General features: G+C 30.5%; 1 protein-coding gene across 1 annotated transcript; it reads right to left on the bottom strand.

Annotated features, from left to right (window-relative positions):
• Window positions 1-11510: 11510 nt before the first annotated feature.
• On the bottom strand, window positions 11511-17753 carry LOC114375229 (carotenoid cleavage dioxygenase 7, chloroplastic-like). The gene is made up of 7 exons (XM_028333002.1): window positions 16982-17753; window positions 15718-15846; window positions 15377-15508; window positions 14415-14690; window positions 13562-13644; window positions 12718-13038; window positions 11511-11889 (listed from the first exon to the last, which is right to left on the bottom strand). Exons 1-7 carry the CDS (start codon window positions 17751-17753, stop codon window positions 11746-11748), a joined length of 1857 nt encoding a protein of 618 aa, XP_028188803.1. The 3' UTR covers window positions 11511-11745.
• Window positions 17754-20378: the final 2625 nt, after the last annotated feature.

Here is a 20378-nt window from a genome sequence, read left to right as displayed (position 1 = left end):
ATGTAACTCTTCAAATGGTTTTTGACTTTTTCAAATTGGTTTTAAGTTTTTCTAAAAGTCATAACTCTTCTAATGGTTCTCTTGACCAGACATGAAGAGTCTATAAAAGCAAGGCTTTGTTTTGCATTCATTCATTCATTCGTTCATTCAATCAATCAATCAATCATTCTACACATCTATCTTTTCCAATTCATTCTTTACACAAGCAATTTTTCCACTTTGATTTCTGAGTCTCTTTGAACTTCTTCTTCTTTCTTTGTCAAAAGCTTTCCAAAATTTTTCTGGTTTTCTAAACCTTGAAAACTTGTGCTATTCATGCTTTTCATCTCTTCTCCCTTTGCCAAAAAGAATTCGCCAAGGACTATCCGCCTGAATTCTTTTTGTGTCTCTCTTCTCCCTTTTCCAAAAGAACGAAAGATTAACCGCTTGAATTCTTTTGTGTCTCCCTTCTCCCTTGTCAAAGAATTCAAAACGACACAGTCTGAGAATTCTTTTGATTCTTCCCTTTCCCTTATACAAAAGTTTCCAAAGGACTAACCGCCTGAGAATTCTTTTGTATCCCCATTCACAAAGTATCAAAGGTTTAACCGCCTGAGATCTTTGTCTTAACACATTGGAGGGTACATCCTTTGTGGTACAAGTAGAGGGTACATCTACTTGGGTTGTTGACTGAGAACAAGAGAGGGTACATCTCTTGTGGATCAGTTCTAGTGGAGGGTACATCCACTAGGTTCAAAGAGAACAAGGGAGGGTACATCCCTTGTGGATCTTTGCTTGTAAAAGGATTTTTACAAGGTTGAAAGAAATCTCAAGGACCGCAGGTCGCTTGGGGACTGGATGTAGGCACGGGTTTTTGCCGAACCAGTATAAAAACTCTTGTGTGTTTGTCTCCTTCTTCCCTACTCCTTTACTTTCCGCTGTGCATTTTAATTTCCGCTGTGCATTTTAATTTCCGCTTTTACTTTTGGTTAAGTTTGTCTTCTACTCCTTATTCTCTTAACAACATAAGTAAAAGCCTTAGAAGAGTAAATTTTTTAATCAGTAAAGGTTTAGGAATAATTAATTCAACCCCCCTTCTTAATTATTCTGAGGCCACTTGATCCAACACTTGGGGGGTAGGATTGAATAAGTTTGGATACTCTGATTTGAGGCGAGCAAATCCCACTGCCTCAAGAAAAATTCTAAAAAAAAGAAGTGAGTTTTACTCGTTGGGTGAGCAAAACTCGTTGAGCGAGTTGAGTGACCATGTTGGTAACTTATATAACTGAATTTGGGAAAGTGATCTACATGAAAGTTGTAGCTCTAGATGTTAGCTAACTAATGGTATTGGTTTGACTTGAAAATGTTTTGTATAACTCCAGAAATGATCAAATTAGTGAACAAAGTTCAAGTGGTCGATAATGAGTAAAAGTTCCATATAGATTGTAATTTTAGGAAAAGTATAATCCCGAACTAGGTCTTGGGGTAAACATAAAAGTTGGAGATAATCTTCTTATATTTCAAACGAGACAGCAAACATATTAATTTAGTAAATATACCTTTAGATATCACAAACATAACAAAACAAGGTCATAGACACATGCTAGAAATTGAAGGAAATAGTAAGCCAAAACATAGGAAATGATGTGACAATCACAAGCATTAAGTGAATAATTTTTATATGTTAAAATGGTGTCTAAATATAATACATTGATTAGTATGTGACTATTGTATTGTTGAAAACCATTATACTATATTATTGTTTAGATGAATATATTATTGATGAAATGAGGATGCGAGTGTGAATGCGATATTGTATTGAAACTTTCCCTATGTGAGAAAGAAATTAAGTTCTTGTTGATGTTGTTGTTGTTGTTGGTACACAGTGTGTGCACAAAAATGTACTATTGTTGTTTCTAGTACATAGTGGGTGTATAAAAATGTATTGTTGTCGTTGGTCTACGGTGGGTGCATAGTTAGTGCATAGTCATATGAGTAGGCACGTAATTTGAGGCTGTCAGGCGGGCTCTCAACCTAGTTTTGGAGGTTTTTGTGATGTTTAATAGGAATGTGCTTATAAAAGAAACAAGTGAATGAATCCATACAGATGTAAGGGCTTGCAAACCTATAGAGGTAAGTCATTGTCACAATTGTCTATATTTAATAAAATTACATTTCCCCTATAGGGTCAGCCAAAGAGAGTCCTTGAATGGTCAGTGGGGATACTATATTAGGGGACGAGGCTCATGTAGACCGCTCATATTGTATTGAAACTCCATGGAGTAAAGTCAACATTGATGTCTGAGTTTGGGGTGACCTAGTTTGCTGCTGGTGTATGTTAGTAGTTATGACCTTGGTTTGGTTGGCTGTTAATGTGTGTTAGTTGTGATGATTGTGTATGGTGAGAATTTGTGGGTGTTGATGTCAACTACTGTTTATGTGATGCATGACGTTTATGACTCTTATGATGAATGGTGATAAGTAATTGAGATGTGTTGTTGTTGATACTTAAGGACTTGTATTATGATCATGTTGATTGATGTCTAAAAGTTGTATATTTCACTTGAAATGGTTAAGAAAAGGTTAATATGGGTGTTTATTGATGATTGTAAGGATATAATCTAGTATATAAATTGTTCTAGTTTATCTGTATATGTATGTTTGTTTTACCCTTGGATGTTGTACATGTAGTTCATGCCTGTGATGATCCTGTACCTAATGTACATAGGGAATAAACAATTTCTGGGCTAGATCTTCCACTTAGAGGCGTGGTAGATAGAGCGAGCACAAGACTGGAAGTTGTGTCGTTCCCTTCCTTTTCCTTGGTTTAGTTTGTATAGGAATAACCCATTTATGTTTGTCTTATGTGTAACTTCCTGAGTTTTATGTAATCAAGTGTGTCTTCTTTTATGGTTGAAGTGTCATGAGCCACCAATATTTGATTTGGTTATGTTTAGTAGATGCATGGTTTTCATTATAAGTGGTTTTGGAATTGCAAAAAGTTGACTCAATCTTTTCATAAATAAATGAATTGAAGTGTTTTGAAATAATTAAAGTAAGTCTTATGCTTTGTTAGTTAGTTGAGTTATCATGTAACGGAGGCGGGTCGTTACACCTTCTACAAGTTTTGGTTTTGTAGTTGTATAGTGAATTGTACTAACTTAAAATAGGGTTCCAATTGGGCAAGGGATTAATTGTAAAAGGGACATTTCTTTCATAGATTTACTCCTTTTGTTCCTTGTAATTTTTTTTATATTTTTATAATTCAGTTAGGGTATTTTTTTATGATTCAGTATTTTATAATTTTTAGTCAATTGTGAAGGGTTTCAATTTGGGTATTTTTTTTATGATTCAAGTTCTTTGAATGAGTTTATTGTGTTTGTGTGTGAATATTTTTATATTTTAGTGAGAATTTAAATTCTAAAATATTTTTTGTTTCAAATTTATAGCTTTAGAATTGATCATCGATTTCTTTTTGGACTTTGGTGTAAGCATCGGAAAGGTACCTCAAAGAAGTTTTTATGTGAAGAAATCCCTTGGTAATCGGGTTTTATTGTTCCAACATTTTCTGCATAATCTTGATTTATAATTGATTATTTATTTTTATATATTTTCATATAGTGTGAAACATTAAATGCTTAATTTTAACATGTTAACTCAAAAATATGAATTTGGTTATTCAAAACTTAAAAAAAGAAAAGAAAAGAGTTGACATTTTAATTGAATCACAAAAAGGGGCTATAGATAAATTCATCAAAACAAATTAGAAAAGTAAATTTGAAAATATCGGTAATTGGTTATTGAATGAATAAGTTAGCAATGTAGACATTGATGGAAATGAAGATAGAGAAGCAATATTAGTTAATGAACAAGATTATATGGATTCCCAAACACAATGAAAAAGAAAAAGAAACAAGTACTAACCGTACATATGATCCAAGTCAATGGACAAATATTAGGACAAGTTTGAGAGACTTATTAGTAAAAAAAGGTCCTATTATAGTTATTGATATAAATTTTCCTAAAAATGAATTCTCATGATATTTTTCTTCATCACTTTATATTCAGAAGTTGCCCAATGGTGAAAAACGTAAAAGAAGATGGTTAATTTATTCCCAAGATTTGGATAAAGTATTTTGTCTTTGTTGCAAATTATTTAATGTTGTTCCTAGTACAAATAAATTAGCTAATGAAGGTAGTAGGGATTGAAGAAATATTAATCCTAAGTTAAGGAGTCACGAGATAAGTAATGAGCACATTGCTAACATGAGTTCATGGATTGACTTAGAAATGAGGTTGCTGAAAAATAAAACAATTGACAAACATGTTCTGGAACAAATAAATAGAGATATAGAACATTGAATAATTTTTTATTTAAAATTATTGTAGTTGTTAAAACTCTTGGAAAAGATGACTTAGCGTTTCGTGGAACAAATGAAAGGATTTACCAAGAAAATAATGGAAATTTTTCCAGTCTAATTGAAATGATTGCAGAATTTGATTCTATAATGCAAGAACACATTTTTTGAATAAATTATAATGAAATTCATAACCATTACATTGGACATAGAATACAAGATGAATTGATAAATTTGTTAGTAAGTGAAATTAAAATAAACATTGTTAAAAAAATAATTAAAAATACAAAATATTTTTCAATCATACTTGATTGTACTCCGGATGTAAGTCATTAATAACAAATGTCTTTGGTATTATGATGTGTAGATGTTTCTTTAACTCCAACACAAGTCTCTTGAATATTTTTTAGAATTTTTAAAAGTAGATGATACAACTGGAATATGTGTTTTTGATGCTATTATGAATGAAATAAATAATATTGGACTTGATATTTGTAACCTAAGAGGACAAGGTTATGATAATGGATCAAATATGAAAGGAAAACATCAAGTTGTGCAAAAAAAAAATAGACATTAATCCTAGATCATTTTATACTCCATGTGGTTGTCATAGTCTAAATTTGGTACTTTGTGATATGGCTAATTCTTGTTCTAAAGCTACATCTTTTTTTGGAGTATTACAAAGCATATATACTTTATTTTCTTCTTCAACTAAAAGATGAAAATTTTTACAAGATCATATCCCTAGCCTAACTATTAAACCTAAGGGTGGGTATATAGACCTGAGTCCATGGACCAGTTTGTTTAAGACTCAACCCGCGCAAATAATAAACCTAATTTTAAAAAACCCACTTCACTATAGGGAAATTGGGTTCGGTTCGTGAAACCCGCAAAATTCACGGATTTAATTCGCGGGTTCACAGACTTATCCGCTTAAGGCCAAATATTATGCATTTTGATAGACACGATGAGTGTGAGTGACTAAGACTCACCATTCACTTAACCACTTCAGAGTTTAGACCTTCAACGAACCCCAGCAACCCCGACCCCACCTCCAATAATGACCTCGAGCCCCGCACATCCTTCAACCCCAACAACCCATCTCGCGAACCACCCACCTCTGATAGTGACCCAAACCCCTGCGCCTCCCGTCATGACTTGCACTTGAGCCTCCATAAGCCACCACTTTTCCTGAATCGTGAGCCACCCACCTTTGTGAGCCATCACTTCCACGACTTTGCGAGCCACTTGCCTCTGCCACGCCTTAATAGGTACCCATTAAATTTTCATTGTGGCCTTTTTGTTTGGATGTTGAAATCACATTGTGATCATGATTCCTTTCTTTTACGGTTGTTCTATTTTTTGGTTTTGTGGATGTTTTGTCTGTGTTTTTTTCCTTTGTCATTGTTCTGCTTGTGATTATTTCTCCATGGTTGTTTTGTAAATGTGTTGTTAATTTTATAACTTAGATTGTAATAGCCTAATAGGAAAATTTTGGTTTAATTAGAAAACTTTAATTATGGACTCTTTTGAGAATCTGTTAGATGAAAATTTCAAGGTTGATGTTAAAGTAAATGAGAATAATATTCTAGCTAATGATGTTGAAGAAAATGAAATTGATGATGAGTGCGAAAGGCCAAATAGAAGGTTTGGGAATCTTTCATCTAGCGTTTGGAATTTTTTGACAAATCTGTTAGCCATCCTGATGGGAAATCGAGGGCCAAATGCAAGTATTGTAAGGAATGTTGGAACAAGTGGCCTCGGAATAATTAAGAAAGGGGGGGGGGGTTGAATTAATTATGAACGTGTCTTGACTAATTAAAAATTTATCCTTCTTAATGTTGCTAGATTCAATTAGACTTTACTACTAAGTTATGAGAAAGTAAAGAATAGAAACAATAACTTAGACAAAAGTAAAGCGGAAATAAAAAGTACACAACGGAAAAGTAAAGAGTGTAGGGAAGAAGAAAGCAAACACAAGTTTTATACTGGTTCGGAACGACCCGTGCCTACATCCAGTCCTCAAGCAACCTCTTGAGATTTCCTTTCCTTGTAAAAATCCTTTACAAGCAAAGAGCCACAAAGGATGTATCCTCCCTTGTTCTCTTTGAACAACCAAGTAGATGTACCCTCTACTTGAAGCGAACCACAAAGGATGTACCCTCCCTTGTGTTCACTATTACAACCAAGAAGCTACTCGATTCTTACACAGAATTCTCAGACGATTAGTTCTTTGAATTCTTTGTTTGGGGAATCAAAAGAATTTTCAGATGGTTAGTTCTTTGAATTCTTTTGGCAAGAGGGAGAAGGAAAGAAGGAGAAGAGAAAAATAGAAGGATAGCATAGTTTTTGTTTTTGCAGAATTTTCCTTTCTTCAAGGAAAGATTGAACAAAAACTTAGAATGAATTTGGCAAAGGTTTTGCAAGAGAAAAACAGTGGAAAATTTTGTGTAATTAGATATGTTTTTTTCCTGTGTTATTGTATATTTAAAATGCGTGCCAAGGTCTTATATTTATAGAACCTTGATACCTTTTGAGAAAACCATGTTAAGAGTTATAACTCTTAACATTTTCTTCAAAAAAATTCATTGGTAATCGATTACCATAATGGTGTAATCGATTACATAATGTATTTTATGAAAAGTTGTGACTCTTCACAATTGAATTTGAATTCTAACGTTTAGATTCACTTGTAATCGATTACTAATATGGTGTAATTGATTATACTATTTGAAAATCATTTTGGAACGTTGCAAAGCACTGAAACCAGTTTGAAAACCATCCTGGTCACTGGTAATCGATTACTACCAAATGGTAATCGATTACCAGAGAGTAAAAACTCTGGTAACTTAGAAGATTTCAAAAAATCCTTTTTAAAACAAAAAGTGTGCTATTTGATGTTTTTTTGAAAAATACTTTTTACTACCTACTTTGACTTGGCTTGATGCTTCTTGATTTCTTCATTTGATTCTTGAATCTTTGAGTGGAATCTTGAATGCTTGATTCTTTAATCTTGAAACAACTCTTTGAGCTTTGGCATCATCAAAACATCTTGGTGAATCATCATGGTAGCTTTGCTTCCACAAGAAAGACCTTGTAGGTGGTGGGAGTGACAATGGATCCTCAACTTTAATCAACCATATGAAAAGATGTGAGAAGAAGCCACATGCAATTGCTGATTCTAAAATTGGTAAACTTGTGCTTGATCATAATGGAAAATTAAGAAGTAGAATAATTGATCAACAGGTGTAAAATGAATTAATTTCTATGATGATAATTGAACATGATCTTCCATACACTTTTTTTGAACATAGGAGGTTTAAAGAGTTGACACTATATTTGCATCATGATGCTAAGATACCTTCTAGGCGTGTTACTACTTTGAATATGAACAAATTGTGTGAGAGTGAAAAGCTGAAATTGAAACATGTGTTGTCTAAAGTCCATGGTAGAATAAATTTGACTATAGATGTGTGGACTTCTTGTACTTTAGAGGGTTATATTACATTGAATGCACATTATGTTGATCAAAATTGAAAGTTTCAGACTAAAATACTTAATTTCTATTATCCCCCCCCCCCCCCACATACTGAGCTTGACAAGGCCAAAATCATATATGGTTTCTTGGAAGATTGGAGGATTGAATGGAAAATCTTTTCATTGACTTTGGATCTTCTAATAATAAAATGTAAGACTTTTTGAAGGAAAGACTTATTTTTCAAAATGATGGTTTATTATTTGGTGTTGCATATCCGATGTGTTGTTCACATTTTTAATCTTATAGTTCAAGAGGGGATGAAAGTTGTTGGCTTTTCTATTAATCAAATTAGAGAAAGTGTCAAGTATGTTAAGGGGTCAGAGGGACAAATGAGGACTTTCAAAGCAAGTGTTGCTAAAATTGGTGGAATTAATACCAAGATGGGTTTGCGTATGAATGTTGTTACTAGATGGAATTCCACCTTTTTGATGCTTGAGAGTGCACTTTTGTACCAACATGCTTTTAGTATTCTTGAATTTGAAGATAGAGTCTATTTATATTGTTCTAATAATGAAGATTAGGACATAGGAGAAAAGATATGTGAATTTTTGCATCCATTTTATCAAATTATTGAGTTAATATTTGGTTCTTCTTATCCCACATCTAATTTGTATTTCATGCAAGTGTGGAAAATTGAATGGTTATTGATTAAAAATGTGAGTAATGGAAATGTCACAATTAAAGCTATGACATTTGAGATGAAAAAGAAATTTGATAAATATTGGGGGGAATATATCAAAACTTTGACTTTGAAACAAGGGACATCTATTATTAGTTTTGCTAGTGGACACTCATCGGCACGAGAATGGCTTATTATGAATATAAGTTTATGTTTTCTTTACTATTTTATTGTATTTACTTTGACTCTTTTTTATTTACTTTTACTTACTTTTTTTATGAAAATAATGTAGGAGTTTATATAATTAATATGATTATGAAAATTTGTCAAATGTGGGTAAATCTCAATTGGACATTTATTTGGAAGAGCAAAAACTTTCTTCTCAATATCATCCAAATTTGGATCTTTTGCAACATTGGAAGGAGAATAAAGCTAGGTTTGCAGAACTTGCATGGATGACTTATGAAATTTTAAGCATCCAAATTACAATTGTTGCTTCTAAATTGACATTTAGTATTGGTTCTAGGGTGCTCAATAAATACTGTATTAAACTTCTTCCTGAAAATGTGCAAGATGTGCTAGAAATTGGAGATTAGGATTTGATGTGCAAGGTAAATAAGATTATTTGGTATTTTTATTTTTTAACTACCTTATTTTTTACTTATGATGTTGCGCTGAGTTGTAGGAAAATGAGATGAAAATTTGAAGATAGAGAAGGATGGTCAAGCTACACCAAACATAGAGTCAAATGTTACTTAAGATTTGTATTTTGTTGTGTATTTGGACTTGGTTATTAAGACGTGAGAATTTGAAATTTATATTTCATGTGTATTTGGACTATTGTTAAGACACTTAGACTTTAATGTTTTTGTTATAACTAGTTGGGTGATCCGTACCATGCACTAGACAAGTTATATTTAGATAAATTAGATTCTTTATTATTTAAAGCTAAATAATTTAAATTTGAAAAGAATAATAATTTTTTTAAAAAAAATATGAAGCAAATAATATAATATTTATTAGATTATTAACCTATTTTTTTTATCATATTAAGTTAATTTTTTGTCACATTTTTAATTTAAAAATGTTATTTAACAATTGAAAAATAGACCTACTATTGTAAACTTAAATTGAATTTATTTTCTCGAGATAACAGACTTTTGTTTACTGTAAAAAAATGTGATTAAACAACAATCAAACAAAAAATCAATCAGTTTCCCAACCAAAAAAAGTAAATAGCCTATATAGACAGTGGTATAGCTATCATATTTCGAAGGTTTTAGTGCGACCTGTTATTGCATCAATTTCCGAAGCTTGCTGACTTCCAAATATAAGTATTTTAACTGCACACTAAGTTACTCTTCTCTACCAAGCAGGCTTTTACACTTCAACATTTCATTGAAATATTTCCAACCAATAAAAACATGAAGTTTCACTTGTCTTGTCAAAACTTGAACAATTGCACAATCAAATCAAATTTGGCTTCTCTTATTGAAGTAATAGTCTTTTATACAGTAAGAAGTAATAGAATGACAAGCTATATTATTCATTTAACTATAATATTTTTTATCACATTGGGCAACATTCAATGCAGAAAAAAGACAAAAAAGATAGTTTTATTCACAATAGAAACCATTTACATGGTGTTGTTGTAAGTTACAGAATCATATGAAACAATTAAAAATATCTTGAAGAATTATTTAGGATTGATTATTTCTTGAATAGTTGAATATAATAGATACAACAATTGATGTATTAGTAAGTGAATTTGAACGATTTAAAATGTATGAAGATATTTTTTATTTTCTATTTAGCACCGAGAAATTAAAGTTATTGGATAACAACAATTTAAAAGAATATTGTCTTAACCTTAACCATTCATTAAACATAATAATCATTTAGATATTGATGGATTAGATTTATTTATAGAACTAAAAATTGTAAGAAAAATTATAAGTGAAAAATGATACACTAATTGATATACTTAATAAGAAGAATTGATTCTTTTTTTAAATACTTTTATTACTTATATACACTAAAGTAAGAGTTGTCCAAATGCTTATAAGAAGAATTAATTCTTTTTCAAATTCTTTTCCAAATGTTAATAATTTTGGTAAGAGTTGATTAGGCAAAAAGAAGATTTTTAAAACTAAAATTAATTAAATCTTATTTAAGATTAATAATATCTCAATAAATATTGAATGGATTCGATTTAATTTCGATCAAGAAAGAAATGTTAAAGGAAATCAATTATAATAATTTAATAAATAATTTTGCATCCTTAAAAGATAGAAAGATAAAATTTCAATAAAAATATAATTATTTTAATTAAAAATATTTTTGTCAAAAAAAAAGTTAGACCTAAAAAGGCCTCACCTCAAGTTTTGCTTTAGACCTACAAATGTGTTGGACCGGCTCCCTTCAGAGCTATCTTCCTGAAACGTTCCATGAAAGTCCATAGTTGCTCACTCTTCTCCTGTCGTATATTGACTAACGCCACCGAGATCAAATGATGAGGCTGATTGGTCGCGAATTGCATTCCAAAACGAGCTGCCAATGTGTCGAAGGAGTCTATGAAGTTGGGTGGTGAGCGGATAAACCAGTGGAGGGCCTCGATTATTTCCAACTATGTTTTTTTTTTTTTTTGTCTATGTTCTTTATTTTCCACTCACTTTTCTTTTTATGTTTACAATTTATCCCATTCATTTGAGTAATACTTTTGTTCATTTGTATAATTATTTTGTTTCTCAATTGGACAAATCTTTTTTTTTTTTATGTAATTTCTTTCTGTCATTTTTATTATTAACTTTTATGTTTTCTTTTATTATTTATTTGCATGATTTTTTCTCTCATTTTCTGTATATCTCATTAATAGAAGATTTATATTTTTATAATGTTATTTATGAATTTTTTATGAATATTATTTGTTTTTAATCTTAATTTTCAAGAAAGTAAAATAATTATTAAACTGTACTTAATACGAGAAATTAAACTATTATAATATTTGAAATGAAAGTTGTGCGGAAAATGGTGTGTCTCTTAGATTCAACATATTTTATTAAATATGCTAACAACTTAATGCTAGCTGATCATCAATTTAGACAAAAGCTTACAACTATGACTTAACAAACAATTAACTATTTTTACATATAATCATATAACTATACAATATTAATTGTAAGAACGTTAAATATATTTTCTTGATTTTCACTATAAAAGAAAATTTATAATAATCTAAGTTTGGGTTTCAGCTAATTAGCTGCCCAGAAACCATGAAAACCTAGAGGAAAATTTAAGTGGCTTGGAATTTCGATTCTCGCAACAAGGGCATTATCTGCTCCTATCCTTTTTGGGTCCAAGATGACAAGGTAACATCTATTCATTGAAACAGCATACTGCAAAGCAAATCATTAATGTCAATATGTCATCATAAGAAACATTTTATAATTTATAGAGAACCATTAATGATGTTCCAATTGAAAAGAACAAGAAAAAAAACTCCCTTTCTAATTATTTTTGCAGAAAGAAGAAAAAGACATGTTAAGTCTCATAATTTTTCTCAATCACTAAGTTTAACATATTTGCTTATATATGCTACAATTCCTTCACGTGAAATCACCTTTTTTTTTTCCTGAAAAATCTGGCAAAACCTACCGTTTAAAAGGACCTGTCACGACTTCGGTATACTAAAAATACAACCTCTTTTACAAAATAGTCAATATCCAAATTATAATTAACCAAGTTTTAAACGTAGATATACTTCAGTATGTACGGAAGAAAAAGTAGATCGATACATTTATATTTTAAAGGAGACAAAGTTCTATGACAAATTCAACTAATTACAAATAAAAAACTATTTTTGTCTTTGTCATTAAATCATTCTTTACGGTATATTCCTTTATGAATAACAATTTATTATCCATAATTTATTAGTATTGTTTTCCAAATCGAGAATACTTGGAAGCTTATACGGAGTAAAGAAACCTACAGGATCAACAAAGTGATGTAATAGTTGGTTGGGTTCATATGAATAAGAATAATTTATTTAATGAAAAAATTTGTTTAATTTTTATTTTATGTTAAAAAAATTTGGTAAGCCACAATCACTTATAACAAAAAAGATTAATTTCTAACAAAATAAATTAAAAGATATTCTTGATCTCTAACGTATGATAAAAAATATGAAGTAAAGAACCTACATGATAAATATTAATAATACCCACCTCAACAACAAGAAGATAGCCATCATCTTCTTGGTAACCTTTGGGAACAAAAATAGGTTCACCAATAAATCTTCTACTTCCAGCAGTCCAAGTTTGTGCAACAGATTCAGTAGTCTCTAGGTCTAATTTCACAACGGTATCGAAAGGGAAACATGGCAATGTTTTGCGAGATCCTAAGGTTGTTGCTGCATAGAGATATTTGTTCTTCTTGCCAGAAAACGTTGGATTTGTAGCAGGAAAATCTGAGGATTTCTTCCATTTCTTCATGGGTTTCACATCACATTCTTGGCAATTGTAGTCAGAATCTAGTTTTATAGACACCTGCATTATATTGTATAATATATTGAGCAAAATTAAGAACTATATAAATGTCATGTACATATTTTAACCCGCTATTTCTTATTATTATTATTGATTGAAGTTTATGTGGGTTTTAATAAATCTATGATGTAATTTAACTTTTTAGCTAATATTGAGTTTTACTCGAAATTTTATTTAATAATAGAAATTACACGTTGAAGAAATCTGTTAGTAAATGCATTTTTTTTACTGAAACTGTTAGTAAATGTATTGTTAACCTTTATTTTGGTCATTTAAAATAATAATAAAATTTGTCTAATTGAAATTAAAGGGAATCTCCTTTAGGCATGGTACATATACTTGAAATGATGAGAAAAATATATATGTTGAAGTCTTTTGGAATATTTTATGAGAAACTAATGTAGATAGAGAGAGAAGCAAATTGCACTTAATACATCTTTTACTGCTTTTGCCTTCTTTCTCTCAATAATTTTTATTTTCACTTATAAAAAAGGAAGGAACATGGGGTAGCGAGCATCAATACCTGAACAAGATGAGGCAATAACTTACTTCCACCTTTTACATTCATTATTGATGGGTCTAGCTTCTTCTTTTGCCAGTCGTACCCTGATAATAATTAACCAAAAGAGTAATTTTATTAGAGACACACGTGCGTGTATGATGAAGAAAGTTACTTATTTTATTACTATATATCTCAATTCCTATTCCGTCTAATGTTATCATAAAGGAAGGAAAACTAATTCCATTCACATTCAGCATGTTAGGGGAAAATTATTTATTTGCTAGTTACTAGTTTATTTGCATTTCTATCTCTTTTATACTCAGGTTTAGATTAGTAACATCTCCATCGTTTAAAATCATAATGTGTTATCGTAATGTGGAATTTATTAAATAGTATTTTAATAAATTTCAATGATGAACAATCCTTTTATGCACTCATACATGTATTATTGATAAACTACGTACCATATGCATATTCAATTCGAATGAATCATGACTCTTGCGACCTAATTAATGGTTGTTTATATACACATACACTTATGTTATCATTATTTTTATCAACCAAATTTTAGTAATTAGTTTGTTAGTTTTTATCAAGGAGAAAGATTCAAATTCATAATCTTTCTTTTTTTCTTTCTTTATTCAATCATCATAAAGTTAATCTTATAACTCAAATGCTTATGTTAATTATCAATTAATATGATAAATAGTTTAATGTTTATGTATGTACTAATACAAAAATCATCATTTAAATTACTTTAAAATAATTATTTTAAAAGTTAATAAACTTATTATAAATAACAAGTTATGATTGAATGAATATATAAAATATTTTACACTATATGTATAACTTTTTTTATAATAAAACAACATACCAAATAACTTGCTGAAATTGAACCACTGGTAAGAGCAAGCAGCAGCTTGTATTTTTATGTCCAAATTCCCATGAGGGTGTCTAACTTCAAAGGCATTGCCAACATGGAGCAACCACAACTGTGAAGGTGCTTCAACTGGTACTCTCCAATCTCTCTCTTTGCCATTATTTTTTCCTGGAAACCTAGGAATCAGGTAAATGGGGGATGTGCTCTTACTTGGGTTTACCCTCAATGCTGATATCATTGGAGACATGCCATACACTGCTGCCATTGATCCTGAAAAATATTAAGAAATTAAGAGCTAGTACTATTAAAGATAATATGTCCCATAACTTCATTTAGAAAAATGTTCATTTTCTAATGATTTTGTTCCCATGCGCACGTACTATATGAGGTAGCTAGTCATATTGAAAGTGATTGATTAAGATTATATTATTATTTTGTTTTGAATATATATTGCAAACAAGATCCATCGGTAGTAGAGATGCAAGTCTTGACAAAAGCCTATCTTCAAAAGTTTCTTTTGTAAATGATAAATTAATTAACCGAACTATATATTAGATTGAAATTCTTGGGATATAAACTGAATCTGCAAAATTTTATATAGTTTAAAAATTAATTAGTATTTTATCATTTTTTATTTAAATATGTAATGTACTGTTCAAAAAATAATAAAATAAGTCTTTATTATTATTAAATAACATGTGAATGTTTAGATTAATTTAACATTATAATTGTTATGAGAACACCTGATGATTACATTTAATTTTAAAAAATAAGTTTACCACTTGACTTTTATCTATTTTTATTTTTTTTCTGACAATGAATTTTATATATGTTATTGATATCAATTAGGAAAATGATTGTGTACTTAATTTGTAATATCCGCTTGTTCTTAAATTGGTTATAGATAAACGGCAAATTAAATCAGCTGGTAATAGTTTGCACACATCAATTCTTACCCAGTACATCAAGTTTTATGCGATTGGCAAATACTATGTAGTGGGTATCCGTGAATGCCCAATCATGGATCATCAAGTGATCTGGGATTCTGAAAACTTGCTTCTGTACTACATTAAAATTTGAGTCATATTCTGCAGAATATACAATAAAATAGGTTAGAAATTAATTAACTACAAAATCAAAACTAGGTATATATAAAGGAAATTGAGTATCATTCAGTTTAAATAAATTTCTCAAAAAACATTTGTATGAGAAGAAAAATAGTTAAACAGAAAAAAAAAATAAAACAAAAGCAATTTATCTAAACTGGACTCATTTCTCATTCTTATTAATTACATACCGGAAAATGTAAAATTACTGCGTGGAAGCAACATGTCTTCTGCATTGCATGACACAGTGAGTAGCCTGTTTCTTCTAGAATCGACCTTATAGTGAGACAAGAGTCTCCTTGGGGGCATCTTAAACACTCCTGTATTCCATAAAATAAAGACAATATAATTGAAAACCAAATATTTTAATATTATAGAACATTGTATGAACTATATATTGTTTTGTACGAATTAGATTCCATTTGTGAAATTCAATGTTATATAACTTGTGTATATATATATTAAATAAAGTATGCCAAAGTTACAACAGGAAATGGTATATTTAATTTTCCCTTGGAATACTTTAATGACCCTCAAAATAAACTATTTTTGGGGCCACATGGCTTTGTAAGTACTCCAGCTAACATGTAGCTTGGAAATTATTCCTTTGTGTGCCACTAAAACTTGCTGGTGAAAGTGTAATTAATTAAACCTCACTTGTTTAAAATTTTGTTGGAAAGATATTGGATGCACTATGATGAGTTTCTTAATTAGAGTCCCATACTTGTACTGCATGTCCAACCAACAACCAATTCCCACCCAAGTTGTTTAGTATTCTTTTGGTAAGTTTCAAATTGCTTACTATTATTCAACACCATAATCACACCGTATGGTCACCTTTCCTTTGCCCTTTAATATAATAAATGGAAAAATAAGTGACTTTGATTGTGCCCATTTTGTCATGTCATATACATTTTGCGTGGATGATTTAAATTCTTCTGTTCATATATGGAGAAGGAATAAAGAGGGAGCAGTTTCAACTCTATACATAATCATGTTACTGCTCGATTAACTTCAATCATGTGCATTTACTTTCGAAACTTTAAATAACATTAGTAACATTACTGGTGCAATACACAAAAATTTGTTTGATGATTAATTATATTTAATAACCAATTAAATATTTTTAAGTTTATAATTAGTACTTAAAATACAAATACGTATACTTATAACAAAATTTGAATAATGTAAATAATTTTTGATTTGATCTTAATTTCTTTTGTTATAGGAAAAACAAGAATTTGAATCATTTTTTGAACAACAGTGGGAAAGAGACATACACAAATCTATTTCTCTTTAAAAAAAGAAAAGTTTTATAACACAATTTTTATTCGTGTGTATCACTCTCCAACTGGACATGTCCATGTCAGAAATTAGAGAGAATACAGACCCTAGAAACAGAAGGTCCCCAATGTATTACTTATAATTAATTAGAAAGTATGAATAAATTCGTACCATATAATATAGGCTTCAATAGGTTGGCAGCAACCTCCCAAACATCACCACCACCACCACCTTTGCTCTGATCATGATTTTCCATATCAGCACCATCCATCATGTTGTACTGTCCAATCGTATCTAACGTACCGGCTTGGATCTCATACGGTTCCCCACCCTCCCACATACACAAGAGCTTTTCCCCCCACTTTAGAACACTAGTGTTAGCCACATTTTTCATGACCTTAGTGTTCCCAACTTTTTTTCCACCCTTCAACACTGAAAATGGGCCTCTATGAGTGAATTTCCACTTGTTGGTCTTAGGGTCATGTTCCTCCACATGTGCATCCGTCTTAATGTACTTAGCCATGTACTTGACATTCTTAGTAACATTATTATCAAAAGTAAATGCCCTTAGGTACCCATGGCCGTCTAGAGGGTGCACCGTGGACCCGTGATCGTCGGCCAGAAGCCCTGGTCCGGTTAGATAGTACGTGCCAGACGGGAAATCGGCGGGGATCGCACCTTCCACGGTGCTTAGAGTGACGGGTCGGGTTGCTTCGGATCTTTGTGACATGAACAAGAATTGGTAGTCATAATAAGCAGCATTGGAATCATCAGGCTCTACAATTGGTGGAATTGGTACGGCAATAGGAATATTAGGTGCGGATATGGATATTGCACGAGGTTTGATTGATGGTATAGAGGGAGGGGTTTGGTGCACCGGTGGTGATGGCCTTATGGGTGGAGGAATGTATGTTGGGGTGTTGTGAATGGGTTTGGCTTGCATTTTTTTGGAGTTAATTAATTACCAAGGTTTTGGTATTGAAAATGTTGTGTTGGCATGTGAAGGGTGGCAGCAAAATGTGTGCTATTTATAAATGTAAACATGGAATAGTTTCTATATGCTATTGCAATGTGACTTTCTTTTAATTACAGATTTGCCACCAGGGCTTTTGCATGGTTATTTTGGTTTTTGTGCTCTATCAATGTTCATGTGGGGTAGTATAAATATGGCAGCATTTTAAAATGTGGTGGACATCAAAATTCTTGCATTTTAAGTGGCAGACATGAAGCATGTCAATTTTCTCTGATTGTACATATTTAATTTGTCTTGTTTTGTTTTAGCTTATTTTTAATGGCTCATGATCAGAAAGAGTAGCATGGTGCATCATGAGTTGAAGATCTTTTCCACCTCCTACTGTTATTTTTTCTCATTGGGATGAGCAATTTGATCATTATACAAAGAGAGAAAGGGAAGGAAAGAGAAATAATTGTGGGAAAAGATTATTGATATTATAAAAAAATAGAAAAAAATAGTGTTATGTAAAATAATATTATAGAAAAGTGTTATATAAATAATATAATTCTATTTGTAATTTTTATAAAATTATAAGTGGCTAATGATCGAAGGTGCTGCATGACCATATATGTGAGAGAAGTCATATAGATAGAACATTCGTGACTATTATTCATCATGTTACATGATTATTGTAACTCCTTGATTAGTTTTGATATTAAACATTTTCATGCTAATTTTCCTTCTAATTATGATGGTTCACGAGAAAAAGCTACAATTTGCATTATAATATCTCAACTCTTCCACAGTATCAAAAAAATTTTGAGGCAAAGCAGTTTTGTACATATTAAATTTGTCTTGTTTTGTTTTAGCTTATTTTTAATGGTCATTTTTTTTAATCAACAAAATATATATTAAGAATGGTACAAGGGATACCATAAACCATATACATAAATAGACCAAATCAAAGATTGCAAGTTTATTATGCTTAGCACTTTTTTTTAATGGCTAATGATCACAAGAGTAGCTTGGTGCTCCATGAGTTGAAGATTTTCCCTCCAACTTTTACTTTTCTCGTTGGGACTTGGGAGGAGCGATTTGATCATTATACAAGAACCGCAATATACCTAGCCATATACATTTAGAGAACTATTATTGAGTAGCTAGAGATGATATATTCAGAAGAGAAATGGCTAACATGAGAAAAACCCGTAAATGATACAGATCGTCTTGAAGAATTCAGAACTTAAAATTAAATTGATTTAACTTTTATTAGAGAATGATATTGACCTCAAATTTAAGAAATATGTGAGTAAGCGAGTGATAAATCATATATTTAATTTTTACAAGTTATCTTGATAAGATTAGATTTAATTCTTTATCTAAGAATCAAATGAAATCCTCATTAAAAAAAACTCAAATTATCATTCAAATTTATTGTTCTCAAGATCATAAGAGATTGTAAATAAACTTATAAATAACACAATTTATGTATTCCTATAAAAAAAATTCTCGTTTTAATTCCTTAATCAATACCGTAAGCATATTATAAAAATATAACTGAATAACTCTATGTATCCATAATTTTAATGAAATTAAAACTGACAAGGGTGCTGCATGACCATTTATAGAGGAAAGATATAAACAACACTGACGATTGTTAGTCATGTTACTTGCCATTGTAATTCCTTTTTTTTTTTTTCATTTTTGTTATTGTCTTATGTTAGAGGTGTAAATTTTTTTTATTAATTATCTCAATAATTAATCTCTATCGATAAGCTTCGTTGATCATGTTTGATTAGATCTCTCTCTTTAATTACTTTTTTTCTTCAGAAAACTCAAACTAAAAATCTTAAATAAGGAATCTTAAGTCCAATTTCAATTCACTCGCATTAACGTAATGTTGGTTCCTTGTTTTTGGTATTATTAAACGTTTTTATACTAAATATCTTTTTTCTTCTAATTAATTATGAAGGTTGACGAGAAAAAGGTACAATTTACATTATAGTATCTCAACTCCTCCTCGGTATCAAGAAAATTAAGGCAAATTAATACACATAGGAAGAAAGGAGATATACTGCACTAATTAAAATCATCTGTAAAGTGTGACCCGTTCATTGTCAACTTATCATTGAATGTAGGTGTAGTATTTAATAAGTCACATTGTATATTTCTTGTCTACTTATCCTAGACAAAATTTTCCCACTTATCAAGAAATGTATAATGGTTTCCATTATATGTTGTCTCCATATCATGCACCATTGATGCCAAAGAAAGACGCAAAAGAATCATTAGAAAATAGAGAATGAATAAAATATTAAGTCATCTTCTATACTTTTCCAATTGCACCAATTTAGAACCTCCCTTTTTCAAACTAAAGTAATGAAGCTAGCTAGTGAAATTATTAGAATCATGAGCTCAATCTCAAATTTTAATTCGTTTCTCTGTTCAAAACACACAAAAATAAAAACTAATAACAAGAACACGGAGATCTTGCCAGTGCCTAACTATTTTCAACTATTAAGTTATTTATTGATAGATTTATAACAATCATCTTGACAAATCATTAATTTGAGTAGTATTTAGCTCGATTTTCTTAAATAAAATCTTGAACTT

Source organism: Glycine soja, chromosome 11, assembly GCF_004193775.1.
Source record: "Glycine soja cultivar W05 chromosome 11, ASM419377v2, whole genome shotgun sequence".
NCBI lineage: Eukaryota > Viridiplantae > Streptophyta > Magnoliopsida > Fabales > Fabaceae > Glycine > Glycine soja.
Note: the sequence above shows the minus strand (reverse complement) of the source record. Positions and strands in the feature narration are given on the sequence as shown.

What these genes read in the sequence shown, in the direction of transcription:
- LOC114375229 (XM_028333002.1), bottom strand. Translation starts at nt 17,753, where the DNA reads ATGCAAGCCAAACCCATTCACAACACCCCAACATACATTCCTCCACCC. An exon ending in ATTGAAGCCTATATTATATG is followed by an intron (nt 15,847 to 16,981) that starts GTACGAATTTAT and finishes TATGGAATACAG; the next exon opens with GAGTGTTTAAGATGCCCCCA. An exon ending in TATTGCCTCATCTTGTTCAG is followed by an intron (nt 13,039 to 13,561) that starts GTATTGATGCTC and finishes AATATAATGCAG; the next exon opens with GTGTCTATAAAACTAGATTC.